Source organism: Cervus canadensis, chromosome 18, assembly GCF_019320065.1.
Source record: "Cervus canadensis isolate Bull #8, Minnesota chromosome 18, ASM1932006v1, whole genome shotgun sequence".
In the NCBI taxonomy this organism is placed as follows: domain Eukaryota; kingdom Metazoa; phylum Chordata; class Mammalia; order Artiodactyla; family Cervidae; genus Cervus; species Cervus canadensis.
Genome location: NC_057403.1, coordinates 21,706,110 through 21,733,275, shown reverse-complemented (window position 1 = coordinate 21,733,275; position 27,166 = coordinate 21,706,110). Strand labels below are relative to the sequence as shown.

The 27,166-nt window shown below is 57.2% G+C and overlaps 1 protein-coding gene across 5 annotated transcripts in view; it reads left to right on the top strand.

The window, feature by feature from the left end:
* Nucleotides 1-27,166, top strand: part of SHANK1 (SH3 and multiple ankyrin repeat domains 1) — a 50,894-nt gene that overhangs the window by 15,309 nt on the left and 8,419 nt on the right. For 3 of the 5 annotated variants that reach the window (XR_006263384.1, XR_006263383.1, XM_043436296.1), the window contains exons 9-23: nucleotides 355-432; nucleotides 647-713; nucleotides 973-1,303; nucleotides 2,158-2,351; nucleotides 6,651-6,764; nucleotides 6,936-7,011; nucleotides 7,488-7,514; nucleotides 15,178-15,260; nucleotides 15,494-15,618; nucleotides 16,202-16,337; nucleotides 16,773-16,853; nucleotides 17,382-17,405; nucleotides 17,611-17,679; nucleotides 18,152-18,270; nucleotides 25,263-25,359. Coding sequence is in view for 3 of the 5 variants with exons in the window: in XM_043436296.1 (XP_043292231.1) it covers nucleotides 355-432; nucleotides 647-713; nucleotides 973-1,303; nucleotides 2,158-2,351; nucleotides 6,651-6,764; nucleotides 6,936-7,011; nucleotides 7,488-7,514; nucleotides 15,178-15,260; nucleotides 15,494-15,618; nucleotides 16,202-16,337; nucleotides 16,773-16,853; nucleotides 17,382-17,405; nucleotides 17,611-17,679; nucleotides 18,152-18,270; nucleotides 25,263-25,359 (1,621 nt within the window). In the remaining 2 variants the exon portion in view is untranslated. The remainder of the gene's footprint in view (nucleotides 1-354; nucleotides 433-646; nucleotides 714-972; nucleotides 1,304-2,157; nucleotides 2,352-6,650; nucleotides 6,765-6,935; nucleotides 7,012-7,487; nucleotides 7,515-15,177; nucleotides 15,261-15,493; nucleotides 15,619-16,201; nucleotides 16,338-16,772; nucleotides 16,854-17,381; nucleotides 17,406-17,610; nucleotides 17,680-18,151; nucleotides 18,271-25,262; nucleotides 25,360-27,166) is intronic. The other 2 variants (XM_043436298.1, XM_043436297.1) reach the window with 2 other exon arrangements.

Sequence of the window (27,166 nt, the reverse complement as noted above, 5' to 3'; positions counted from 1 at the left end):
GTTGCTATTTCTTCCTCCTGGGGATCTTCCCAACCCAGGGATCGAACTCACATCTCCTGCATCTCCTTCATTGGCAGGCGGATTCTTTACCGCTGCGCCACCGGAGAAGCCCCCATAAAAACTGCTGGAGAGATTTAAACTACATCTTTCAAGTCCTTGAAAGCCGGTGTGCATTTTGCATACACAGCACCTCTCAGTGTGGACTGGCCACGTTTAAAGGGCCAGTGGCTGCTGTCCAGAGCAGGGCGGGTTTCCACCAGATGGTTCCAAAGGCTCTAGCGCAGTGTCTGTGTCCACTCGCGGTGGCCTTAACTGTTTTTCTCTTCCCTTTCACCCCGTGCCACTGTCCACCAGGAGACGTGTGCTAGGATCCTTCTCTATCGAGGGGCCAATAAGGATGTCAAGAATAACAGTGGACAGACCCCCTTCCAGGTCTGTTGGGGCGGCTTGGGGGAGGCGTGTAAAACTCAGAGGGGTAAATTTTGGGGAGCTGGGAGGGAGGCAGGCGGTCTCGGAGAAGAGGGAGGCTGGACTTGCTGGGGTGAAGGTTGGGGGGTGCAGGGCAGCTGGCTGGAGACCTCACAGTGTTTCCTGTTTGTTTTTCTCTCTCTCTCCTACCTGGGCCTCCCTTACCCCCTCACGCCAGGTGGCAGTAATCGCTGGGAATTTTGAACTTGGGGAGCTGATCCGAAACCATCGAGAACAGGACGTGGGTGAGCGAGCTAAGGGGAGAAGTTGGGGTCCTTGCAGGGGGGGTGCATGGTGGGATGGGGAGTCAGCGGACCTGATCTGGGGGCCAGGATGGGACCAAATAAACCTTAGAGGACCGTGAGCACCTGGGCAGCGGGAGGGGTTGGGGTCCAGGAGCCCCACTCTTTCTCATCTGTTTCTCTCCTGGTGCCTCCCCCCCCAACTGTCTCTTGCCTCCTGTGTGTCTCCCCACCTGCCCCCCGGCCTCCGTGCCCACCTCAGTGCCCTTCCAGGAGTCCCCCAAGTACGCAGCCCGGCGCCGGGGACCCCCAGGCACAGGGCTGACAGTGCCCCCCGCGCTGCTGCGGGCCAACAGTGATACCAGCATGGCCCTGCCCGATTGGATGGTGTTCGCCGCCCCGGGGACCTCGTCCACGGGGGCCCCCGGCCCCACCTCAGGGCCCCAGGGCCAGGCGCAGCCCACCGCCCCCAGCGCCAAGCTCAGCAGCGGGACCCTGCGGAGTGCCAGCAGCCCCCGGGGCGCCCGGGCCCGCTCCCCGTCCCGCGGGAGGCACCCCGAGGAGGCCAAGCGTCAGCCTCGTGGACGGCCCAGGTAGGGGGGGCTCAGCCCTGGTCCCGCAGACCCCCAGCCCCTGAATCCCTCCTGGGAGCCACGGCTGCCCCCCACCGCGCTCCATCCAACGCACTGGTCCCCACCTCGGACCACCAGGTCTCCCTCCTGACCCCGAGGCAGTGAGGGCATTGTGAACCAGTCTCGCAGCCGTGTATTCCAGTGCACCAGAGTTTAGCTCAGTAGTCACTCCGTGGGCCAGGGGTGGGGAGGGTGCCCAAGAGAAAGGCTGGTTCCAGCCCCTGAGGACATGCAGGCAGAGACATAAGACAGCCTGGGCAAGGTGAGAGGAAGCTCAGCGGAGTGGGGGTGGGCGAGGAGGGAGACTGGAGGGGCTTCCATGCCTGGAGATGAGGCTGGAGGCGGGGAGGATGAGCAGGGGACATTGGGGGGAGCCGCCTGGAGGGGGACAGGGAGGGGGTGGGCGGGAGGAAGATGGTGGCGGGCTGGGGATGGCGGGAGAGGCGCTGGACCCAGCCCAGGAGGAAGCTGGGAGTCGCCGAAGGCTCGTGAGGCAGGGATGACACAGGCAGAGCTTCAGGAAGCTGAATCAGGCAGGGTGTGCAGGCCCGTGGGAGGGGACAGAGCCGGAAGCCAGGAGGCAGGAAAGGGGGCCGGCGGGCCCACAGCGGGCAGGCAGGGGAGCCCCCAAATGCCCTCTTCCCCCCCCCCACCCCCCACCCCCGGCCCCCGAGGAATCAGAGCCGGAAAAGGCACTCAGACCCCCTCCCCCACCCTGATGCTCCACCTCCCACCCCCCCCCAAGGACCCCTGTTCTCCCAGAGGCGCCCCCTCCCTCCACTCGCCCCTGCCTCTCACACCCTCTGTGTATGCAGCTCCAGCGGGACACCCCGGGACGGGCCGGCCGGGGGCACGGGGGGCTCCGGGGGCCCCGGGGGCTCCCTGGGCAGCCGCGGGAGACGCAGGAAGCTCTACTCGGCCGTCCCTGGACGCTCCTTCATGGCCGTGAAGTCCTACCAGGCCCAAGGCGAGGGGGAGATCTCCCTGAGCAAGGGCGAAAAGATCAAAGGTAAAGGGGCAAGGGTTTGGGCAAGGGTCAGCAGGGGAACTCACCCCCTTCTCAGGGAGGGGCCTGCGACCAACAGTTGTCCAGAACCTGGAGCTTCCAGGGCAGCCTGAAGACCTCAGAGAGACCTAGGTGCCCCTTCCACCTCCGAGGGGCACACAGCGGAGCTCAGATGCGCTGCCAGGAGGTGGGGTCCAGGCAAAAGAGAGGAGATGAGCATCTCTGGGACAGCGACCCCACGAGGTCCCATCTCGCTCACCGCCACCCTCGAGGGCGGGTGTACGGAGCCCATTGTACAGTCAAAGGGGCAAAGCCTCACACGGGTGAAGCGACTCGCCTGAGGTCCCCAGTCCGAGCGCACAGTTCTTCTCGCTCTCTTGCGCGGAGAGTGAGGGACACACTGCCTTGACTTCACCTGCCTCTGCCGGGCGTCTTCATCTGAGACCCGGGGTGTTGGTGCCCGCTTCCCCGGGCTCTGATGAGATGGGCAGTAGGTGAAGCCGGTCCCTGCCGAGGGCTTCCTGAACAGAGGCTGCTCTCATGGGGGTTTGCCTCTCTTCTGCCTCCCTGCCTTCCTCTGGAAAACCATGCCAGGATCCCCCGCGTGCAGACTTCGCAAGGCTGCGGATGTGTGTTCTTGGACAGAATGGTGCTTTGGAGACAGGAAGTACCCAGCCGTAGTTCACTGGAGGCGGGGGAGCAATTCTTTGCCTGACTCTAGGCTGGTAGACGAGCCAAGTCGCATAGGGGTTGAGAACCAGGCTGTCTGGGTTCAAGTCCCGGCTCCTGCACTTCCTGAGGGTGGCCTCAGGCAAGTGACTTCTCCGGGGCTCAGTGTCCTCATCTGTACAATGGGACCTTTGCGAGGATTAAAGGAGTCAGCTCTTGGAAAGCCCCCAGAACAGTGATTCACACCTAGTAAGGCCAGCTGTCATCATCACACGCAGCCCCACTAGGGGCACTTAGAAGGAAGGGAAAGACCCTCGGCCCTGGGGGAAGCTGAGTCCGGGGGTGGGGGGTGTCTTCCCACAGGAGACATGGTTTAAGTGGGCCTTGAAGAGCGTGCCGGGGTCAGAGCGTCAGTCGGGTTGTGGAATTACATCTGTCTTGTAGTCTGTCTCCCTGGTGCCTGAGTTTCTGAAGATGAGATCACATGTCACCGGGGGCCGGGTCATCAGGGCCCAGGTTAATGACCCGGGACACAGAGGGCCTCAGTGCATACCTGCTGAGTGGACAGGTGGATGGATGAATGGCCAAATGCAGGAGCTAACTGTGGGGGCCAGGCAGGGACAGTGTCTCTGGCAGGGGGGCAGCGTGCCAGGGGAATGTGTGTATGTGTGTGTCTGTGTGTATGGCCAGGTGGGGGGTCAGTTCCGTCGCTCAGTCGTGTCCGACTCTTTGCAACCCCACGGACTGCAGCACGCCAGGCCTCCCTGTCCATCACCAACTCTCGGAGTTTACTCAAACTCACGTCCATTGAATCAGTGATGCCATCCAACCATCTCATCCTCTGTCGTCCCCTTCTCCTGCCTTCAACCTTTCCCAGCATCAGGGTCTTTTCCATTGAGTTAGTTCTTCGCATCAGGTGACCAAAGTATTGGAGTTTCAGCTTCAGCATCAGTCCTTCCAATGAATACTCAGGACTGATTTCCTTTAGGATGGACTGGTTGGATCTCCTTGCTGTCCAAGGGACTCTCAGGAGTGGGGGTCAGGTCTGTGCAAAAGAAGAAAGGGAAGCTGAGATCAGAGGTGAGGGACCCTCCCACAGGCAGAGGGCCATGGGCTGCATCTTCTGTGTGTCTTTCTGAATGTCAAGCCCAGTCATCCGATGCACTGCCTGGATTTCATATCCTGTCCTTTCCTTAAAAGTTCCCTGATTGCCTCAGAGCACACCCACATCCATGATGTCACTGGTCTTCTTCATTGCCCGATTAAGGCAGCAGACTCCCTCTGCTCTCAGGATCAAAGCCTAGGGCCTCAGCCTGGCCTGCAGGCCCCTCCACTGCCCACCCTGCCCTCCACACGACCTCATTTCAGGCTACTCTTCCCTTCACCTGCAGGGATCCAGGGACCTTATTCTCCTCATCCTTCCTCAAACTCCCCAAGTCCTTTTCCACCCTAAACTCTTTGCACATGCTGTTCTTTCTGCCTGGAAAGGCTTTCTCCCCTCTCTTTGCCTCCTCCACACTCAGCATCCTTCAGGTCTCAGCCTGTATGTCACATCCTCTGAAACGCCTTCCTGATCCCCCTATGCCATCAGATTTATTTGTTTATAAAGATTTTTTGATGTGGACCATTTTTAAAGTCTTTACTGCATTTGTTAGAATATTGCTTCTGTTTTATGGTTTATGTGGAATCTTAGCTCCTCAACCAGGGATCGAACCCACACCCCTCTGTGTTGGAAGGCGAAGTCTTAACCTCTAAGACCACCAGAGAAATCCCCTCATCGGATTTATATACTCCTATCTGGTCTTTCTCCAAAATTCCTTTCCTTTCCCCTCTCAAGCCCTGACCTCAGTTTTCCAATCATGGGGTCACTTGTAGAGTTATGTCTCCCCCGGCTGCCAGTCTGGAAGCTCCGTGAGGACAGGAACCACGTTGGCTGTGTCTGACAGCTATACTCACTCCCCTGGTGGCTCAGACAGTAGAGAATCTGCCTGCAGTGCCGGAGGAGACCCAGGTTCTATCCCTGGGTTGAGAAGATCCCCTGGAGAAGGGCATGGCAACCCACTCCGGTATTCCTGCCTGGAGAATCCCATGGACAGAGGAGCCTGGCGGGCTACAGTCCACGGGGTCACAAAGAGTCGGACAAGACTGAGCAACTAACACAACAACTCTACTCGGTTCCTAGCCTGACGTCTGACTCATGACTGGCACGAAATACATATTTGTTTAGTGAACAAATGATTGATTCCCAGATCATCCAGCTGGGCAAGGCAGAGTCAGCCAAGAGCCCAGACCTCTTGACACACATCTGCTCTCTTCCGTAACCTGGAGCACCTCCTGGCTGGGGTTTCCCCAGACCCTCTCAGAGGAGGTGATCGGTGCAGGGCAAAGCATCAGATGGCCCCAACCCCAACCCTGGCCTGGCTCAAGCCACCCCTGGGCAAGAGGTGTTTCTATTCTAGCTTCAACTTCACCTTTAAAATGGGAAATCAATTGTTACCTACCGAGGTGTAAGGATAGAGTGAGTGAAGGATGTGAAGGGCCAAGTGGGAAGAGAGCTGTGAAAGGTGCTGGAGAGGTGGACGGCTGTGGGCTTGTTCCTTTCGCTCTCGTCATGATCAGGAGCAGCAGCAGCAAAGCACTAGAACAGAGAGGTAGCAAAACAGGAGTGTTCAAATCCAGGCTGCCAAACCTGGAGCAAACGCGCCTGAGTGTCTCCGAGCCTCTGTTTCTCCATCAGTAAAATGGGGCACATGACAGTATGACAGTGCCCCTCTTAGGGTCCTGGCCCCGGTGAGAGTTGGGTAGACATCAGCTGTCCCTCCTGCCCATCATTGTGGGTCAGCGTATGCCCCATGTCTAAGGGGTAGGGGTGGTGGGCAGGGGCCTCCGGTAACGAGCAGCGGAGAGAAGGAGAGACGATTCTAATCTCCCATCTAGAGCCAGGGGAAGCAAAGAGAGACAGAAGGAGGGGTCTGGGAACAGAGGACAAAAGGTTTAGTGGCAAGGAGACTGCAGGAGGTGGCAGGGGTAGTGATGAGGTATTGCACGTGACCTAGGAGCCTAGCGGGGGTTTAGGGAAATTACGGAATAACTGAGTTGTGATTGGTTACCCAGGGCGATGAGAGCCAGTTGTGGACATGTCCCTAACTTGCAAGGACCACATCATGGGACACAGCTCCTTTCCCCAGTGCCTCTTGGTGTCCCCGTTGTGTTCAGGAAGCTACTATGCAGGAGTGACTATCTCCCCATTCCCCCTTGTGGGGCTTCCCTGATGGCTAAACTAAAGAATCTGCCTGCAATGCAGAAAACAATGCAAATTCAATCCCTGGGTCCAGAAGAGCCCCTGGGAGGAGGAAATGGCAACCCACTCCAGTATTCTTGCCTGGGAAATCTCAAGGACAGAGGAGCCTGGCGGGACCGTTCATGGGACGGCAAAGATTCGGACATGACTGAGCACACACACACTCCCCCTGTGCCCCTTCCTGGGGATGCCCTCGGGCCGGGTTCTGGGCAAGGTGCTGAAAATTGTGGAAAAGCTGTGCATCAAGTGTTGGGAGCAGGCCGGGTAGGGGAGGTGTGGGCAGCAGGGAAATGCAGAAATGTTTCTATTCTGTGTCCCCACTCCCCATCCAGTGCTTAGCATCGGGGAAGGAGGCTTCTGGGAAGGCCAGGTCAAAGGTCGCATTGGCTGGTTCCCCTCTGACTGCCTGGAAGAGGTGGCCAACCGCTCCCAGGAAGCAAAGCAAGGTAACGAGGAACCCCCAGGTGTCCCCGACTTACTCTAGATTTTCATGTCCCTTCCTTTCCCCCTCCTGGTGGGGGTGAGAGGTCGAAAGGAAGGCTTGGGCCAGGACCCCAGGGGATGAACCCATGATTTCCAGAGTAGAAGATCCAAGGTCATCCTTTGTCCCCCTGCAGAAAGCCGAAGTGACAAGGCAAAGAGACTCTTCCGGCATTATACCGTGGGCTCCTACGACAGCTTTGATGCCCCAAGGTAAATGTCCTACACCCTCGGGCAACCCCCCCCCCCACTCCACATCCCTCCCACTCCACCTTTTAAGTAAGTCCACCACCTCAAAGCCCCCTCTCTCATCTGATCCCTCTAACGTTTGATCGGGGTGGAAGGAGGCAGGGTTAGCTTCAGACCACACAGCTCAACCCCAAACCATCCTTGGCAGCCACTGAGACTGCCCAGCTCTGGGGTAGCCAGAGGCCAATGAGGTGGACTGGGGCAAGGTGGGGGTGCCTGGGGGGCTGGGGAGCTCCCCTGTATGGTGGCTGGAGGCTCCCGTCTCCTTCATGTGCCGCATCTCTGTGCAGTCCTGTGCGGCGGAAGTGTGTGCATCCCATGCTGGCCGTGTGGGGGGAGGTGGGGGGCGGACAGCAGAGCCGGCCACGTGGGGTGGGGGCGGGGAGAAGGCACACTGACACCTTTCCCCTCCCTGGCTGCTGGCTGACTTGCTTCTGAAGCTTGATGGATGGGATTGGCCCAGGGAGGTGAGAGGGGAGGGGAAGGGAGGGAACGGGGTCAGGAATGGGAAGGAAGGGGTGCCTGGGGGCGTATGGATGTGCGTGTGTACCCCCAGAGCTACCATCCCCCTGTGCGTGACCGTCTCACACAGTCGGCGAGCATCCCTGTACAGATTCCCCAGGCGTGTTCTTGCCCGTGTGCCTCTGTAGGTGTGCATGACACGTGTCTGTGTGCATGTGTGGCCGGAGGCCCTTGGAGTTCTAGCCCTGTGCACATGCCCGTGACAGCGAGAGGGTGTGTCCCGCTCGGTACAGATGGGTGCATTTGTGGCTGTCATTTCTGGTGCACGATTGTGGCTCAGTGTGTGGCTGTCTCTCTCTGCACCTCTCTTTCCTCGAATCCTTGTGTCTGAGAATGAGGGCCAGTGTTTTCCAGAGATGTCCAGTGTGTCTGCTTACCACCTGGGGACCGGCGGTGGGTCTCTGCACATGCCTGTCCCTCTTCATGCACGTCGCTGTGTGTGCGCATTAACGCATAAAGTTGTGTGCATGCATTTGTGTCTGTCCGATTGATCTGGAATTCAGGACCTGGGGTGTTGGGGGAGGGGAGGGAGGAAGAGGGGAGGACTCCAGGGCTTGAGCTTCCAGAAGGGCCGGCTGTGGGGGAGGGATGGTCATAACTGGGCATCTGAAAGATGACATCCCCCCCCACACCGCTCCCCCTGATCCAGGGAAGGGTCTCCTTGTTCGTAGCATCCTTCCATTAAATGTGTCCAAACCTACGTGTCTGTGTTCTGGCCAGTGGGGATGGATCGGGGCGGGGGAGGGCCGGGGGTGGGGGTGGGGGGGAGGAGAGAAGTGACAATATGGGAAGAGAGGGTGGGACTGGGGTGCCACCCTGCGCCCCAAGTGTCCGAGGCGCTTGACCATTGTGCGTGTTCGCCTGGCACGTCTCCGGCTCTGGGCACTGGGTGAGTATCGAGGTCCCCCCCCCACCACCCGGAGTCTCCCCATCAGCCCCTGCTTCTCGTCTCTTGTCAGTGTCTCTCTGGGTCTCCCCTTGGCTTTGGTTTGGGGGTCGTTTGCTCTACCAGCTGGATGAGGGTAGTCGCTCAGCTTCTTCCTCCTCTTTCCTCTGCTTGTCAAGTGCGTGGCCCCCCTCTTCCTCCCCTCCTGCCCGCTGGCATGTGCGGCCCTGCGCGCGGCATGTCTGAGGTTCTCCTCCCCACCCCCCCCACCCTCCGCTCTCCCCGGCCCTGTCTGGGGTGGCCTGGCCCGTGTTGTGACCCTGCCTCCCTGCCGGAGCTGTGCCGTCCCGCCGCGTGTCACCCCTCTTGGCCTCTGCTGCCCTCTGTCCTCTCCCCGGGGGTCTGTGGCTCTCTGGCGGGGAGCCGTGGTGCGTGGATGTCCCTCCGCCTGGACTTCTTTGCGGGGAGGGGTGTCTCTCCCTGTTCTGGCGCCCAGTCCAAACGTCCTGGCTCTCCCTTTCCGGCCCCTTCCAGACTGTCGGGGTGCATCGTGCGTCTGTCTGCTGTGGGGGGCGGGGGGGGGGAGGGTTGTGCGTCCCCTCCCGGGGTCTCTCTCGCCGCGCCGTCCCCCCCGGCTCGGGAAGTGGGGCTCGGTGTCCGCGCGTCCCTCGCACGCGGTTGCGAGGCGTCTCGTGTGATGTTGTGCGTCCCTCTCCCCGCGCTCCCTCGCTCTGCACCTGCGCGGGAGGGCTCGGGAGGGGGGAGGGGGGCGAAGGGGGGGCCCAGACCGGAAGTGCCTCCCCCTTCTCCTCCCCCCGCGCTCGCCCCTCCCCCGTCTCCCGCCAAGGGGGCCCCCGCGCTCCCCTGCCGGCCCCCTCCCCCCGGCCCGGCCCCCTCCCCCGCCCGGCGCAGGACGCCAAGGGGTTAAGCCTCGCGCCCGCCGCCCGCCTCCGGAGCTGTCCGCGGTGCTGAAGCCGGCGCCGTCCGCGGTCCTCGCGCTCCCGCCGCGGCCCGACCCCGCGGCCCGCGCCCCCGCGGCCCCCCGGCATGTGAGCCCCCGGCCCTGCCCTCCCTCCCGCGGGAGGGCGCGCGCCCCCTCCCCCTCCCCCTCCCGGCGCGGGTCAGCATGAGGCGGGGCCTGGGGGCCCGGACACGGGGGTTCGGCCGAGCGGGGACGGGGACGCGGCGGCGGCGGCGGCGGCGGGGGCGGCCGGCACCGGGACCGGGGCCGGGGCCGGGGCCGCGGCGGCGATGGCTCTGTCAGCGGTCGGCGGCGGCGGCGGCGGCGGGGGTCTCGGGGGCGGCCCCGGGGGGGGCTCCCTGCCGCAGCCGCCCCCCGCGCTCTCCTCCAGCTGGCCGGCCCTGGGGCCCCGGCGGCGCAGCGTCTGGTATATCTACAGGTAACGGAGCGCGCCGCCCCTTTCCCCCCGCGGCCCGACCCGGAGGCCCCGGCCCGCGGCGACGACCCTCCCCCAGCCGCTGATTCCCCCAGTCCTGGGGCTCCTTCCCCGCCCCCAAGCCGCTCGCCCCCTCCGCCCTTCTCCCCTAATCTTCTCTCGGCACTAAGCCCTTTCCGGACCCCTCTTCTCTCCCCTTCGTTTTCTCATTCCCCCCAACCCAGGCCTGTCTCCCCGACACCCCCCCCCCACACACACACACACGCACACACACACTCCTCCGGCCCCTCCTAGGCCCTTCTAGGCCCCCTTCAGCTCCTTCTCCAGGACGTCCCTCCTAAGGAGGCCCTCCAGACGGACTCCACTCCGGGATTCGGGCCCCACTTGTCCTTCCTGCCACCCTTAGCGCCCCCACTCTAGAGCCCTCCCCTCAGGCATCTACACCCCAGGCCCGCGTTCCTCTAATCCCTGTGCCCCCACACCCCTTCACGGAGTTGGCAAGTCCCCCCATTCATACCCCTCTCTCCCATTCACAGTCATCTCCCCCCATCACATACGCATCCCGCCCCCGTCTCCCCTCCCCTCCTCTTTTTCCGCTGCGTGTCACTGTGCGACGGTGCGTGTGTCCCTATGGCTGTGGCGGTGTGCGTGCGTGTGTGTGACTGCCTGCAGCCCTGTTTGTGTGTGTGTGTGTGTGTGAGCGAGAGAGAGATGGTGGGCTCCCAGCCCACCCCCCAACTGTGTCCATCTGTACGTCCCTGTTTGCCGGCGTCTATCTCTGTGTGTGACTTGGAGCGATAGCGAGGCTGTCTGGGGACTAGTGTGTTTGCTTGTGTGTGTGGGGGGGGGGTCTGTCCCAGGGACTGCGGCTGTGTTTCCCAACACCCACCCTCCTTGAGCAGGCCTGCCCCCTCCCCCACAACCACCCTTCCCCGGTCCCCGTCCCCACGCACCCCTCTCCCTGCCCCAGGGGTCCGTGCCTGTGTGGGGCACGTGTCGAGCTTCTGCACGGGGAACTGCATCTGCTTCTGTGTGTCACTCCTCAGCATGGGAGGGGGCTGGCTTCCCTGCGGGGGGCGGGGGGCGCCCTCTGGGCAGGCCATGGAGAGGCTCTGGTGCTGGGACACGGGGAGGGGCTGAGTGCCGGGGCGGGGGGGGGGGCGCTACCTACAGCAGCAGGCTCTGGGCTGTGGGATCCTGGGTGTGCGAGAGGGACCTTCGGGGTGGGGGTGGGGGGAGTGGAGGCTGCTGCAGTCCCTGTGTGTGGGATCTGGTGAACAAGAGCTGGCCGCTGGGCTCCGGAGGCCGCTCAGGGTCGCCGAGGGATGGCCTGGGGCGGAACATTGTGTGTGCTCCTGCAGGGCAGGTAGTCAGCCCTACGGGAGCATGAATGGGGTGCTGCGTGGGTCGCCAACAGTAGGGCAGGGGGCGGGGTTAGAGGGTCTGGGTAGGAGGCTGGCAGGATGGAAAGGGAACAGGGGGGAGTGGGGGATACTGAAGTCGGGGGAGGAATGGGGAACACCGGAGCAGAGCTTGTGCGCGGGGCGAACAGAGGAATGGGGTAAGGAGGGGGTGCAGGAAGTGTGAAGAGGATTGGGGGGGCGGGGATTCAGGCAGTTCGGGGAGAGCACAGAGAGGAGATGCAGGGAATGTAAATGAAATGCAGCTGCCAGTGAAAGGAGACAGAAGGAGGGGTGAAGTGAATTGAGGATGCGAAAGTAGGAGGAGGCTTCCACGGATGAGAATGGATGGAGGGGGGGAACTGGAGTAGGAAAGAAACCTAGGATGCTGTAGGGGATACAGTGGGGTTCTATACTGAGGCTCGAGAGGCTGTGGGAGGGATGAGGGCAAAGGAGAGGGAGAGCTGGCCTGAGAGGGGGTGAGGAGGTCACAGAAATCTGTGGGAGACAACTTTGGGAAAGGGGATGTGGGGTGTGCAAGGGCAAAATGGGAAGTGGGAGGACGGCCCCGTGGGGTGTAATGCGGGCTTGCAGAGGTGAGAGCTGGTGGGGAGTGGGTTAGGGTCCTGGGGAGCTTTCAGACAACTTGAGGGGGGATCCAGGTGCAGAGCAAGAAGGTATACACAGGAGTAGGGGAGAAGGAATACCCAGTTATAGGGAGTTGTGGACACAAGAGGGCAATTGGGCAGTTCAAGGAGGATGAGAGATACAGCACACAGTGCTGGGGGCTGGTGAGAAAGTCGTGGGAAAGAGAGGTGTATGTCCAGGATGGGGAGACTCGAGAGGGAGGGATGGGGTGATCTGCTGGTATTTGGATATTATTGGGGTATATGGGTTGCCTACCACTCCAGTGTTCTTGCCTGGAGAATCCCGTGGACAGAGGAGCCTGGTGGGCTGCTGTCCATGGGGTCGCACAGAGTCGGACACAACTGAAGCGACTTAGCATGCATGCATGCATGGGTTGCCTATGTGGAATTCAGATCTTGGCTGTGACATTTTTTTCTGGCAGGTGTGATCTTGAGCAAATTTATTTCTCTGTGCCTCAGTTTCTTCATCTATAAAATTGGGATGATAACAGCCAACCCCTTCCAGGGGGTGTCGTGAGGACTGAATGAATACATAAACGTAAAGTGCTTGGAATGCCGTCTGGCATTCAGCAGCTGTTCAATAAATGTTACTTGTTGTGCTATGGGCATAGCCTGAGATAAATTTCAGGCACTGGAGGGGCACGTTCATGGTGAATTGGGGGCAAATGTATATGTACTGGGGTGTTTGGTTTCAGTGGAGTGGAGGGTGTTACTATTGCAACTACCCGGGTACTTTCTTGGGAATTGTTGAAGAATGTTGTTCACTGTGTGAGCTCAGGCAAGTTCCTTGACCTTTCTGTGCCTCTGTTTCCTCATTCGTAAAGTGGAAATGGTACTCACACCTACGTAGAGGCCGGCCGTGGGAGATGATGGATTGAGTCATTTACCTGTGAGGGGCTTCAGATGCTGGTTGACATAGCACAGGCTTTTTCTTCCCATCTAATGGATAAAGGAGTCTTTTTGAATTGTATTAGGGGCTGGATGTTTGGGGGAGGCTTATGTATGAACTGTGAGGAGAGTGTGGGGTGAAAGAGAGATTGAGGGGGATGGGGGAAAGGTAGGGTTTGTGGGATGGATGAATGAAAGCGAAACTGCTGTAAATGAGGAATAAAGGGGATCTGAAGAGCATTACTGGCCACTGGGGGGCCCTGGAGATCTGGAAGGGCTATGGGGGCAGCGAGGGCCTGAGGGCTCAGAGGAGGTTGTCAGGCTACACGGTGGGCACAGAGCTGGGGACGAGGATGCTACGGAGTTCATGGTCAGAAGCAGGCAGCTCTAACCTCTCAACTCATTTCTACTGGCCCCATCATTCACCCACTCAAGGAGCCTTCTTGACCTCTTTCCTCCCCTTCTTCATCGCTTTCAACCCCTTCCCTCCTTCTCTTCCAACATCCTCTCCACCCAGATACAAGGTGATCGATCCCTGGGTTGAATATAAGGTCTAGAAGATGTAGTGGATATGGCATAGACATGTTTACTGAAGCATCATCAGCTCTGAGCCAGGGCAGTTGTGGGCTGTGTCTACACGTGCATGCCTGCTGTTGGGCCCAAGGGGTTCTAATAATGGGTGGGAGCAGAGCTGGGGCCAGGGTGCATGTGCAGAACACTGTCCCTACAGTACAAATGTATGGATTCAACCGTGGATGTGTCGGGGGTCACGGGACTACCCAGCGGGGCTTGCGTGTGTGGAGGGGGTTGGTGCCGAAATACAGTAGGAGCACATTAAGTATTATTGGAGTGTGCTGGTTTGTGTTCAGGGGGCGTGTTATGGGAATAGACTGAGATCAGAGTGTGGGGGAGTTATTATTGGAGCATACTGGGATGTGTGGGGGGGGGGGGTTGCTGAAATATACTGGAGTATTGGTGGAGGCCTGTTTTGCCAAATCTGTGGGGGTAGGTAATTGGAACGCGCAGGGAGCATGCTTGTCTATTATTGGAGTGTGTTGGGGCCTGTGGATATTATTGGGGTATTCTGAGGGGGCTGCTTGTGCACTGGGCCATGTTTCAGACGTGACTGCAGGGTGTCTGGACGTGGCAAGGCATGGTGCCTCGGGCAGGGGTGGGGGATAGTGGGTATTCTGAAAAGCCTGGAGCTGGGGTGCCTGGGTATTCTGGGGTGCCTGCAAATACTGGGGCTCCTGGAATGGAATGGATGTGCAGCCCTGATGTACACCGTGGTGACATCTAGGGTTTGCAGCTGTTACCTGAGTGAGCCTGGGGCCGGTGTTGAGAGACACGAAATAGGTCTGCGTTTAACTGAACTTTTCTGGCTATGTGAGCATCCGGCCTTACAGGGAACTCTCCACGTATTCACATGCAGTTTTCATTTTGCTAGAATCCTCTGACCGCATGAAGGAGATCTATTTGAGTATGCCAGGAAGTAGATGTCATCGCTGCACGCTAGAATTTTCTGTGGCAACGGAGACATTCCATATCTGGGCCATCCTGCGTGGTAGCCGCTAGCTGTATGTGGCTGCCGGGCCCTTGGAAACGTGGCTAGTGAGGCTGAGGAACTGAATTTTTCCATTTAATTTTTAATTAATTTGCATATAAATAGACACAGGCAGCTAGTGGCCACCATATTGGACAGTTGCTGAATAAGCAGTGTTAACAATTTGCTCAGGGACCTGGGGAGATGTTACTTTAGCATGTATATATGTGTGTGTGTGTATATATAGTCTGGGAGTTGGGAGAGGTATCATCCAAGTACAGCTGTCCTCTGGACTAAAAGACTTGGCCGAAGACAGAGAACACATCATATTGCACACGCTCTGTACCCAGCGCTCTGCTGAATACTATATACACTACAGATGAGGGAACTCGCACGGTCACCCCACCAGGTGGGGTCTGTCATCGTCCGCTGCAATAGACAAGGCAACCGAGGCCCCAGAGGTTAAAGTCAGGGCTCAAGGTCACAGACAGGAAGTGGCCAGCAGGGCCTCCAGCCAGGCTGTCTGGCGACCTGGTGGTTCACCTCTGCGTTCCTCCCGCCGTGCTTGCTGAATGGATGGGTGGATGGATGCGCCGATGGATGAATGAGGAAAGAGTGAGTGGGAGACCGCGCGCTCCAGGCTCCGAGGGGGAGAGGCCTGTCAGGGCTGCTGCAAGCAGACACACGTGGAGTGGGTGAGGAGGCTCCTGGGGGGGGGTGTGCAGTGAAGGGTTCCGGAGCTTAGGTTCAGGTTGCCAGGTGGCTGGCGGGGCACGAGGTGGCTCCGTGTCTCATGATCCTTTTTCCACCCACCCCACCCCCGCCCCTCCCCCACCCTCCCCGCCAGCGATTACATCATCAAAGAGAAGACAGTTCTGCTGCAGAAGAAGGACAGTGAGGGGTTTGGGTTCGTGCTCCGGGGGGCCAAGGGTGAGTGCCGGCCGGGGTGGGGACGGGAGAAGGGCTCTCTGACCCAGGGGGATGGACAGGGGAAGGGACGCCCCCCTTCCTGGGACCCCTCCCCCGACCTGCCCACCACCCCACCCCGGGGTGCTGGTCCCTCAGTTACGGTGAGGCCTCTGTGACTTGGGTCTGAGCCCCATCCCCTGCTCGGCCTCTCCACCCCCTCCCCTCCGACCCCGCCGGCTCCTCCCCATCTGCAGCGCAGACCCCCATCGAGGAGTTCACCCCCACCCCAGCCTTCCCGGCACTGCAGTATCTGGAGTCGGTGGACGAGGGCGGCGTGGCATGGCGGGCTGGACTGCGAATGGGAGACTTCCTCATCGAGGTGAGTCCTGGCCCCCAGCCTCCCAGGGGCTTCTCCAAAGACCCAGCGCCTGGCCCATCTGCCACAGACACCGCGCTTTCCCCTGGGACCCTAGCAACAAATCCCCAGACCCCTCATGATCCATGTCAAGATGCTGCTGCCCAGATCCAGATTCTCCGTTGGCACCAAGCTTTCCAGCCCCCTGCCCTTCCCCCCACCCCCCAGCAGCTAGCCAGCCTCTTCAGTGATTCCATCTGAAAGCCTCTCTGAAGCATCTCAAGATAACAGAGCTGTCCCCTAGGGCTTAGGTGCGCGCGCATGTGCGTGTGCAGGCAGGCACGCCCGTGTGCACACACACACAGCTGGAGGACAAGGAGGGAGAGAGGCAAATAGGGTGGGCCCAGCCCCTTCCCCAACCCTGAGGCCCTAAGAGTTACAGGAGTGGAGAGGTGGGGGCTTGCAAGGGGCCGGGGGAGAGGAGAAGAGTGACCAGCAGCGCCACAGACAGGGCCAGGCAGAAGGAGGCCACTTCGACGGGGACCCGGAAGCAGAAAGCATCCCACCCCTCACCTGTCGGGTGTGGTTGGGGGTGTCTGTGCCACAGGTGAATGGGCAGAACGTGGTGAAGGTCGGCCACCGGCAGGTGGTGAACATGATCCGCCAAGGGGGCAACACGCTGATGGTCAAGGTGGTCATGGTCACCAGGCATCCGGACATGGATGAAGCTGTTCATAAGAAAGGTACTCCTTCCTCCGACTTGTGTGGTCAGGCTTGGACACTCCCCCCGCCCGCCACTGCTACTGGACTAAGACCTTCTGGAGCCCTAATGACCCAATGGTCCCACCAGTAGCAGCAGCCTTCCCCTCCCCAAGGCTGCTTGATCATGACCCTCAGGAGAGGAACTGAGCAAAAGCTCAGCTTGCTGGAAGATCCCCTGGAGAAGGAAATGGCAACTCACTCCAGAATTCTTGCCTGGAGAATCCCATGGACAGAGGAGCCTGGTGGGCTACAGTCCATGGGGTCGCCAAAGAGTCGGACACGACTGAGCGACTAAAGGCCATCACCAGCATCTCTTCTCTGAGCACTGGGAGCGCCGCAGTGGTGGGGGTAGGGGTGGTCGTGGAGGGTTTCTGTCCATGGTGCTGACGTCTGACCTCACCGTCATTTTTTTCCAGCGCCCCAGCAAGCTAAGCGGCTCCCGCCCCCAACCATCTCCTTGCGTTCCAAGTCTATGACCTCGGAGCTGGAGGAGATGGGTGAGCTTGCGGGGCTGCCGGGGACCAGGTGCTGCGGAGGGAGAGGGGGCCGCGGGCGGCTGGACCACCCCTCGGGTTTGCTAGTGCTGGTAGTGACCAGGGGCTCCTGTCCTCATCGCGTCCCCCAGGCCACCGGTCAGGCTCCCACTGACCTGCGTGTGTGTCGCTGGGAAAGGGCGTCTGAGAGTCGGCTTTCCCTGTTTATATCTGTTTCTCTGTCGGGGTGTCTCTCTCTGGGTCTGTACCGTTCCTCTCTGCGGGTCCCGGTTTCCTTTCTAGCCCCTCTCCCTCTGTCCCCCCGCAGCCCCACCCGCATCCTCTATTTCTCCCGCTACCAGCTCCCCGCACTTCCACTAACAGAAGGGGAGGCGAGCCCCCTCCCTCCAGGCAAGGCCGAGTGGACCCGGGGGGTCCGGTTCCCCCCCAATCCCGGGGCCCTGAGGGAGGTGGGCGTTCCAGAAAGGGGGCCCCTCGCCTCCCCACGAAGTCCTAACTCTTGGCTCCTCTACTGCCTCCCCCCCGGGCTAGTCTCCCCCTGGAAGAAGAAGAGTGGTGAGTGGGCACAGGACTGGCGGGAGGGCCCCCGTCCCGTTCCCGCCGGCGGACTCGCCCCTCCCCGACCCCGGCCCCTCACCGCCCCACTCGCGCTTGCGCACGCCCGCCGGCCACGCCCGCCGGCCACGCCCGCCGCCGGCCGAGCCCGCTCCGCCCCGCCCCCGGGGGCCCCCCGGGCCTCATCCGCCTCCTTTGCCCACAGAGTACGAGCAGCCGCCGCCGCCGGTGCCCAGCATGGAGAAAAAGCGGACCGTGTATCAGATGGCTCTCAGTAAGATGGCCCAGCCCTGCTCCCCGGGGGGCGGCCGCAGCTCCCGCGACCCACGCCCCCTGGGGTGCTGCATCCACCCCCACCCCGTCCCTCTCCCCTCTACCCCGCGCCCCCTTCAGCCACTTCCACGCTGATCATCCACACACCCCGACTGTGCACCAGCCGATAAGTTTAAGCACCCACCTCTGGCATGAGCCTCTTTGCAGCCCCTTCTGCCTCCGCCCCACCCTCCCTTCCTCGGAGGATGGCTGTCCTGTTCCCCGCCCTCAGCCCTTTCCGTCGCTACATCCCACCTGCCCTGCCGGCTGGACCTTGTGTCTCCAAAGAGGCCCGCCGGGAGGGAGACAGAGATGCCTGTCCCTGGTTCATACAAGTCACTGAATGGGGCGCCCAGCAGCTCCGTCTCTATGCCCGCCAGGCCCAAGCCAACTTCATTTCGCTGTCTCTCTTCCCCTCTTCCGCCTCCCCCTAGACAAACTGGATGAAATCTTGGCGGCAGCTCAGCAGACCATCAGTGCAAGCGAGAGTCCTGGGCCCGGTGGCCTGGCTTCCCTGGGCAAACACCGACCCAAAGGCTTCTTTACCACTGAGGTAGGCAGCCTGGCCTGTGGGACTGGGGGACTCAGGGGACTTGGGGGAGGGAAGCTTGAGGGGTAGACAGAGCAACTTGGAGCCTTTATCCCTCCCCCTACAAACCCTTTGTGACTCCACTGTGTTGAATGCTCTTCCTAAGGGGCACCGGATTTTCTGGGGTCTCTCCTTGCTCCCCACTCTGGGGGGGGGCCCTTTCCTCTCTACCTATCCTCTTCCTCCTTTTTCCCCCCAAATCCCATCTCTGTCCCCTCCCTCCACTCTCCATCCCCACACCTCATTGCTCCCTCTCTCACCCACCTCTTTCTGTCCATCTCCGACCCGCCCTAAGGATCTCGGGGAAGGTAAATGGAGGTCAGGGATGGCACTGCCTAGCACAGGCACAGCGCATAATAATAGGTGCTCAACAAGTGGTAGTTATTAAAATATTAATTATCATCTCTGTCTCCGCTCTGCCCGCTCACCTGCAGTGGGTGTTGATCACATTTCTGACACTGTTTTTAACGTGGATTATCTCATTCATTCCTTGGAATCATCCTGGGAGGTGCACTCGGTTGTGATACAGAAGGGAAACTGAGTTTCAAAGAGGGAGCCAGGATTTCAACCCCAGGCAGTTCGGCAACTGGGATCCACAGTCCACCATGGCCCTGTCATTTCTGGTGTGGATCTGCTGGTCCTTCACTGGATTGTGCCCCTTCACGGGGACACATCCGTACCACCACCCTCCAGTTCTCCACCCAGGCCCCCCTGCCCTCTGACCGCACCCTCTGACTCCTTCTTTCAACAGGCCACACCCACACCTGGTGGTCAAGGGGCCACTGACTCTAGTGCTTTGACTTTGGAGGGATTGTGGATCCTTTTAGGCTGGCCTAGCCCTCCAAATAATGCTCCAAATTAATGCTCCAAATAATGCATAAAATAAAATACATAATCCATAAGGGTGAAGAACCCTTGATAGCTCAGTTGGTAAAGAATCTGCCTGCAATGCAGGAGACCCCAATTTGATTCCTGGGTCGGGAATACCCACTGGAGAAGGGATAGGCTACCCACTCCAGTATCCTTGGGCCTCCCTTGTGGCTCAGCTGGTAAAGAATCTGCCTGCAAAGAGGGAGACCTGGGTTCGATCCCTGGGTTGGGAAGAACCCCTGGAGAAGGGAAAGGCTACCCACTCCAGTATTCTGGCCTGGAGGATTCCATGGACGTATAGTCCATGGGGTTGCAAAGAGTCAGACACGACTAAGTGACTTTCACTTCACAAGGGTCAAGAACAGTACATAACCATGGGGAGTGACAATGGAAGGGTGTAGCCCCTCAGGGCAGTGTAAGCCTCAGCAAAAAGAATTCAACTCTCGTGAGCAGATGAAGTGAGGTTACAAGGCCCTTGAACCAAAAATAAAATTAAAGCAAAATATAATACTTAAAATAACAAAAGAAGCCAGGTACAAAGAAAAACAGTTATCAAAGCATTTTTTTATTTTATTAATATTTATTTTTATTTATTTATTTGATTGCGCCAGGTCTTAGTTGCTGCATGTGGGACTTAGTTCCCTGACCAGCAGTCGAACCCCAGCCCCCTGCATTGGGAGCTCAGAGTCTCAGCCACTGGACCACCAGAGAAATCCCTCAAAACACTTTTAAAAGCAGAATTTGTGATACAGTAATGTTGGTACCTTTTCTTCAACACAGTAGCCAGCAAGTTCCAGTGGTGGATCTTGACTACTCTAATTTCAAAGTTTCTAAGAAGCATAAACATTGTTTAGCGAAATGTGCCGCTCTGTCATGAAGAATGCAGAAATACCTATGATTTCTGATACAGTCACATGTTTTGTTAAGACTGGCATGGTCTGTGGGCGACATCCTTAATTAAGGAAATGTTGTGTTTTAGTTGAAGGCTAATGAAAATCAAGATGTAGGGAGTTTTCCCCCTATCCAAGTGCACAGCCCCTCCCTACCCCCAAAATCTATCCACAGCCCTCCCAAGGGTTCTAACATCTACTCTGAAAGGGTTAGTACTTTTACAAGAGCCAAATGCAGCTGGCAGATTTTGTATCCAGACTCCCAGAATTTCTTTCAGATTTAGAGGCAGAGGGTCCTTGGCCACTTCTCAAGGCTGGGCACAGGGCCCTGCATGCAGCAGGCCCTTGCTTCACACCTGTCCTTGGTTTCTCAAAGAATCTGAAATCTCTCAGCCTGGGACTTCCCTGACGATCTGGTTGGTAAGACTTCCACTGCAGGAAGTGCAGGTTAGATCCCTGGTCAGGGAGATTAAGATCCTGCATGGCATGCGGCCAATAATAATAACCTATAGTGGAAAAGAACCTGTAAAAGAACAGACACATACACATATATGCGTATGTGTGTGTATGTGTGTATATACACTGAATCATCAAACTAACCCAACATTGTAAATCAACCGTACTTCAATTAAAAAAAAAAAAAAAAAGCACATGGGCAGTAGAGCCAGGCAAACCTGCCTTCAAAGCCTGACTTCCTCTAACTTACTATGTCAGTTGGCCCATGCTTTATAATTTCTCTCTGCCTCACTTTCCCACTCTGTAAAATATGGCTAAAGTCAATCTCACTGGCTTTTAGGAGGATTGAATGAGATCAGCTTCTAGCAGAGGCTCTCAAGAGATGGTGAGCACCCCCAGCCACCATAACATAACTGGAGCCCCCACTGTGACCCCAGCCTGCACCCCCAGAAATGGCCCCACAACAACATCCCAGGCTCAATATGGAGTCTCTAGTAACAGATTAGGGCCGATCCTGTTTTCATTTATTCAACAAATGCGTAGAGTACCCACCAAGTGCCAGGTTGCCAGCCCCTCCTTACATGAACCTCTGTTACAAGAGGGACAAGATCCTGGCTCCAAAGACAACCCCTCCCTCACGGCCCAGGCACTAGCCAGTAATAAAACTAGCTGCCTGCCCACCCCCTTCTCCTAGAAATAAAATGCCTGAGGTCTTCATGGGGCCTCCTTTTCTTCTGGGTCCTGGAGGCTAGTGGTCATTTCCCCTTTCCTTCTCTTTCCTTCTCCCTGCTGGGGTCTGTCCCTGGGCCTCCCCCAAGCCCTCCCTCTCATGTCACAGGCTGTCTCTGTCACCATCTCTGCCCCCTTCCTCCCACCAGCCATCCTGATCTTTCTCAGTCCCTGAGACACAGGGGCTCCTCCGTGTCCTTCCTGTGTCTCTATGGCCTCCCTGTGTCTCTCTGCTTCTCTCAGTGGGTGATCTTGTTCTCATCTGTCTCCATCTCCCATCTGTTCTGGCTTCTCTCCCCTTTCCCACCTGGACTCTCGCTGCATCTAAACCAGGGGGACAAGCAGGCAGTGTGGAAGCCCAGTGCAGACCCTGAGGCTTCTTTTAACGGGGGCCTGCGCCACAGTGGACAGAGGTCCCTGAGATACACCTCTGGGTTAAACCTAAAGGGGGCTAGGGAGGATCCACCGCGCCAACACGGGGGCTGCAGACTCCTGGTAGATCCACTGAAGGTCAAGATCCTCTTGGGCTCCGACTCTTCCTAGGGCTCTGCTGTTCGTCTGTCTGTCCTCTCCTCTGTGTGGCCTTGGTTTTCTTGGCTACTGTCTCTGTTACCTGGTCACTGCTCCCCGCTTCCCAGGGGTCCCCTGCTCCCTGTCCCCCACATCTTGGTCTGGGTGGTCCGGGTTCTAGTTTCATCCTCTCTCTGGACTCAGTTTCTCCCTCTGGTTATTTTTTAGCGTATCCTCCTGGTTGCATACTCTGCCTCTCCCCCTCCTGGGGCGTGTCTGACCCTCTGACTGCATGTTTCCTCCTAGGCTGGCCCTGGTCCTCTCCATGGCACGACCTCGCAGGACCTTTTCCTCCCTGCCTTGCTGTTTCAAGCCCCCGCCTCTCTCCCCCGCACCTCTGGACCCCCATCTCTGTCTTTTGTCTAGCTCTGCCTCTCCATCAGCCTCCCACGCTGGTCTCTTTCCCCTCACCCCTTTCCGGGGCTGGCTCCTTAACGTGAATTTCCCAGCCCATCTTCAGCCTCTAGGCTGCGCACAGCGCCCGGGCACGCTCTTCTGTGGAGGCACAGGACCCAGAGCTGACCCAGGACGCGGCACAGAGGAGGGCGGGACCTCTGGCCGACCTCCTGGGGAGAAATCTGCCAGGCAGCCGGTGACGTCACGGCACCTGGCGCCCTCTGACTGGCTGCCCTCTCTGCGCGGGAGAGGACGCTCCCAGTTTGTTGACAGGTCAGCCTGTTCGGCCTTGAGTCGGTCCGCCCCTCAGGCAGTCACTCCTAGCCTCCTCAGACGCTATTATGCCTCCTCTGTCAATCTGGCATCTCCTCTGCCACTCTGATCCCTCTTGGTGCCGAACTAACCCGTTCTTTGATCCCCCTTCTTCCCACACTTAGAAGGTCTTCCAGTGTGCCGATCAGACACCTCTCCCTTGAATCTGGATCCTCTTCTGTTAGGGGAACTCTTCTCTGTCACCCTAGCCCCTCCACCTTTATTCCGCCCCCTCCATTGCCTCCTCCTGCTTTGACTTCTCCCCTGTCACTGTGATCCACCCGCCATCAGTCTCTCAGAGGCGATCTAGTGTTACATCATCAGTGGCTTGCCACATCTTGTCAGGATGTCCTTCATTCTACAAATATTTGCTGAGCACCTACTGTGTGCTAGACCTGCTGCCCAGTCCTGGTAGTATAGGAGGGAACCTGTCAAACAAAGTTTGTTTGTAAATAAAGTACTTCCTTTAGAGAATTTATATTGGCAAAGGGAGTGGGGGTATCTTTGGGGAATTGGGTTCCATGGTAAGAGAAATCTCCAAATAACAGAGGTTTGAACAAGATAAATGCTTATATCTCTGTCATGTTGAACAAGTCAGGAGTAAGAAGTCCAAGGGAGGTGTGGTACCCTCTATGGTCATGAAGATCTAGAATCCTTCTCATCCCAGACACAAAGTTCCCTCATAGTCCGCAATGGCTGCTGGAGCTCCAGCTATTGCACCAGCATTCCAGATAGCAGGAATAAGGAACAGTGGAAAGACAGGAGTGCAAAGGAGGGCACATTGTTGCTTCTTGGATTACCTCTAATGAGACTTTCCAGAAATAGAACACAACACTTCCACTTATGCATTTGGGCCTGCCTTAGTCCCATGACCACACCTAGTCACAAGGGAGGTTGGGAAATACAGTCTCTTAATAAGTGCCAAAGAAGATCAGGCTCTTCTTATCGAGTAGAATGGGTATTGGGTAGGCCACATGCTGAGGAAGACAGACAACAAACAAGTAAGCAAATAATTATAATAACTCTAACCTGGGATGAATGTTATCCAGTCTGAACTATATTCAAGTCTCCTTCCTATCTGAAAAGAAATGAAAACATTTCTCCTCTAGAATTATCATAAGCCCTTGACCCTGTACCCGTAGCGCCTGGGAAAATGTCTGGTGCCTTCAGGGAGCCAACATTCTAGATGGGGAGACAGACAGTAAACAAGTAAACCAGATCATTTCAGATGGAGAGAAGTGCCTTGAAGAAGACAGGACAGAGAAATGCAGTAGGCTGTGACTGGGAGGGATGTTTGAGCAGAAGAGGTAAAGATGGGAAAGAATCTGTGATGATTAGGAGGAAACCATTGCAGAGAGAAGATCCAGGACTTGTAAGTGTCCTAAACAGGGATGGACCTTGAGGCATCAGAGGAGCAAGAAAAGGTGGGTGTGGTGGGACCAGAGTAGGAGATGTAGGCAAGGGCTAGATCATACATAGTGTCTTAGTTTGGGTTTCCTAGAGTCGGAGTCTGAGACACGGATGCTCGAGACAATGATTTCTTAAGGGGGAACTTTTAAGGTTGCTGGGGAGACAGGATGAGCTGCAGAGGTCAGCAAGCCTGATCTCCACTGAATTTCCCCCTCAGCCTGAACTCTCACAGATCTCTGGAGTGTGAATGACAGGATGGAGTTAATCCCGCCTTAGACTTTCATGTCAGTGGGCTGCAGGCTGCTGCTTCCAGAAGTGGGGACACCTAACTGCCTGGGCACATCAGCTCCTTTGGGGGAGGGTGATTCTTCAGAACAAGGGGCCGCCAAGTGCTGCAGGAAGGTGATGCTGCAGCTGGGGACGGACACAGCATCCTGGCCAAGGAGATATCTGGGTGAGCACAGGCAGTGCCTACCGCAGGGGGACCTGAAGATCAGACTCAGAAATTTGGATCCCCTCTGACCTGATGTGAGATGCAATAGTAGGATTTTAAGCAGGGCAATAGCATGATCTGAGTTTCTTTTAGAAAGATCCCTCATGTTTTCTTTTTTTTTTTTTAGATTGATTAATTTTTATTTATTTGGCAGTGCTGGATCTTTGTTGCTGCATGGGCTTTTCTCTAGTTGCAGTACACAGACTTCTCCTTGCGGTGGCTTCTCTTGTAGCGCAGTACCAACTCTAGAGTGCCCTGGCTTCAAGAGTTGCTGTGCACAGGCTCCATAGTTTCAGCTCTTGGGCTCAGTTGCTCCACAGCGTGTGGTATCTTCCCAGATCAGGGGTCGGACCACTGTCCCTTGCATTACAAGGCCGATCCTTAACCACTGGCCCACCAGGGAAGCCCGCCTCTGACTCTTGTGTGAAAAGTAGATCAGAAAAGGGTGTCAGGACAGCTGTGGCAGCCAGGAGCCAAGGAAGAGGCTACTGCCGCCATCCCAGCAAGTGATGGTGGTCACTTGGACCTGAGCAGTGACAACACGAGTGGAGAAAAAGTGCCCAGATTAGTGATCGGTTGGAAACAGAGCAGACTCAGTTGATAATCTGCTTTTTCTTTCCCTCTTTCTTCCTCCCCCATGCTGCCGTCAGGATTCAGAAACCTTTCTCTTTCCCAGAATTCCCTTCCACTTCCTTCACACCCCTTTCCCTTCCTGCAGAGGCTGGAGAAGGGAAGGAGGATGGCCGTGGGGGGAATCCATGGATTTCCATGCCCTGACTGATCTTCCCTCACTCTCTTTTCTCTCTCCTCCTCTGACTGCCAACCCAAAGTCAAGCTTTGATCCCCACCACCGCTCCCAGCCAAGTTACGAACGTCCTTCCTACCTGCCTCCTGGACCTGGGCTCATGCTCCGGCAAAAATCTATTGGTATGTCACCTGCAGGGGTAGGCATAAGGGATGCCAGAGGGGAAAGGGGAGGCTGGGAGGGTGATGGTTTATGGGGATAACAAGGGTGCCTGGGGATGTTCTTTTCTCCTTCCATATGTGACCATGAAGTTGGGCAAAGAGCTCAGGCTTTGTTGCTGGGCAAACCTGGGTTTGAATCCTGGTTCTTGTCCATCCCAGCTGTGTGATCGGGGGGAGGTGGCTTCACCTCTCTGGGCCTGGGGCTCTGCATCTAGAAAATGGGGGCATCACTGCCCCTGCCTGGATGCAGTAAGTTAAAGCCCCCACCACAGACTGTGGTTCATTCTCTCATACCTGACTCCATTTATTTATTCATTCATTCTACAGATGTTTATTGAGCACTACCATATGCAAGGCTAGACTACTGGGGATTTGTCAGGAAACAAAACAGACTAAAGGGTCCCGCCCTCGTGGAAATTACCTTCTAGCAGGGGAAGACAGACAACAGATTATAAGGAGGAGAAATAAGAAAATAATATAGTATGTTAATTGTGGTGAGTGCTATGGGGGAAAAAAAGGAAAAAGAGTAGAATGAGAGAGGTCAGGCATGCTGGGGGGGCAGGTTTGAGCTGAAACTTGGAGATGAGTGGGGAGCCGTGGGGATATCTGGAGATAAGGCATTCCACGGAGTAGGCACAGTCAGTGCAAAGGTCCTGAGGTAGGTGGGGGACTGAGCTGCCATTTGCTGAGAGAGCAGCTTGGGAAGATCACAGGAGAGATCAGGAGCTCAGTTTAGGGTCTGCTGAGCTTGAGATGCCAATGAGACATCCAAAAGGATGCAACATTTGGATACATGAGCCCAGAGCTCTGGGGCAAAGATGGGGTCCAAGACAAGCATGGGAGTCTTCAGCAGGGAAGTGGTGAATGAAGTGGTGACACTGGCTAAGATAGTCAGGGGAGAAAGAGAAGTCAGGTGAAGAGAGAGTGAAGGACTGAGCCCTGGCAGTTGATCAGTAGGCAAAAGATTTCACTCCTCTGGTTTTCTCCAAGTTGTCTTGCTGTTTGAATCTAGCTTTTCCCCAACTTCGGTGTCCACAGTCCACCAATGTGTGTCATTTGCCTAATAACAGCTACCCTTACATCCACCCGACATTGCTTACCTATAAATTGGCTCCCTCTTTTATTTTTTATTTTTGTTCTTTTTTTTTTTTTTTTGGCTCCCTCTTTTAAAATATTAGCCTCATCCTGAGTTCCATCTGTGAAATCACAGATTTGATGTGCTAATTACATTTCTTTTCTGCCTGTCAAGAAAAGAAATCTAGAACTACGCACATAAACAAGGTATCTCTTCCTGGCTCAAGCCAGTTTCGCTCACCGCAAGAGACCCCTGGTGGTGGTGGTGCTTTAGTCACTAATTAGTGTCCGACTCTTGCGACCCCATGGACTGTAGCTAGCCAGGCTCCTCTGCCCATGGGATTCTCCAGGCAAGAATACTGGGGTTGCCATTTCCTTCTCCAGAGACCCCTAGCCCATATTATACCTTTGGACGAGTTAGAAAAGACGCCCCCTCCTGGCCCGGGGAAGAAGTACATCTGAATTTCGCCCCACCTCTCTTGCTCCCTCTGCTGTTTGCTGTTGTGCAGTGCACAACCTGAATTACTGTATCGAGCGGATTTGCATTTGCCACAGCTGGGGAAGGAAGCTCTGGACTAACATCCTTCTTAACATCTACTGGGTGTCACCATTAGTATCATCACGGCTGTTGTTGTTGTAATACTCTAGCTCCATAGGGTTAGGGGAGACCACCCCTCCCACCCCCGCCCTGCTC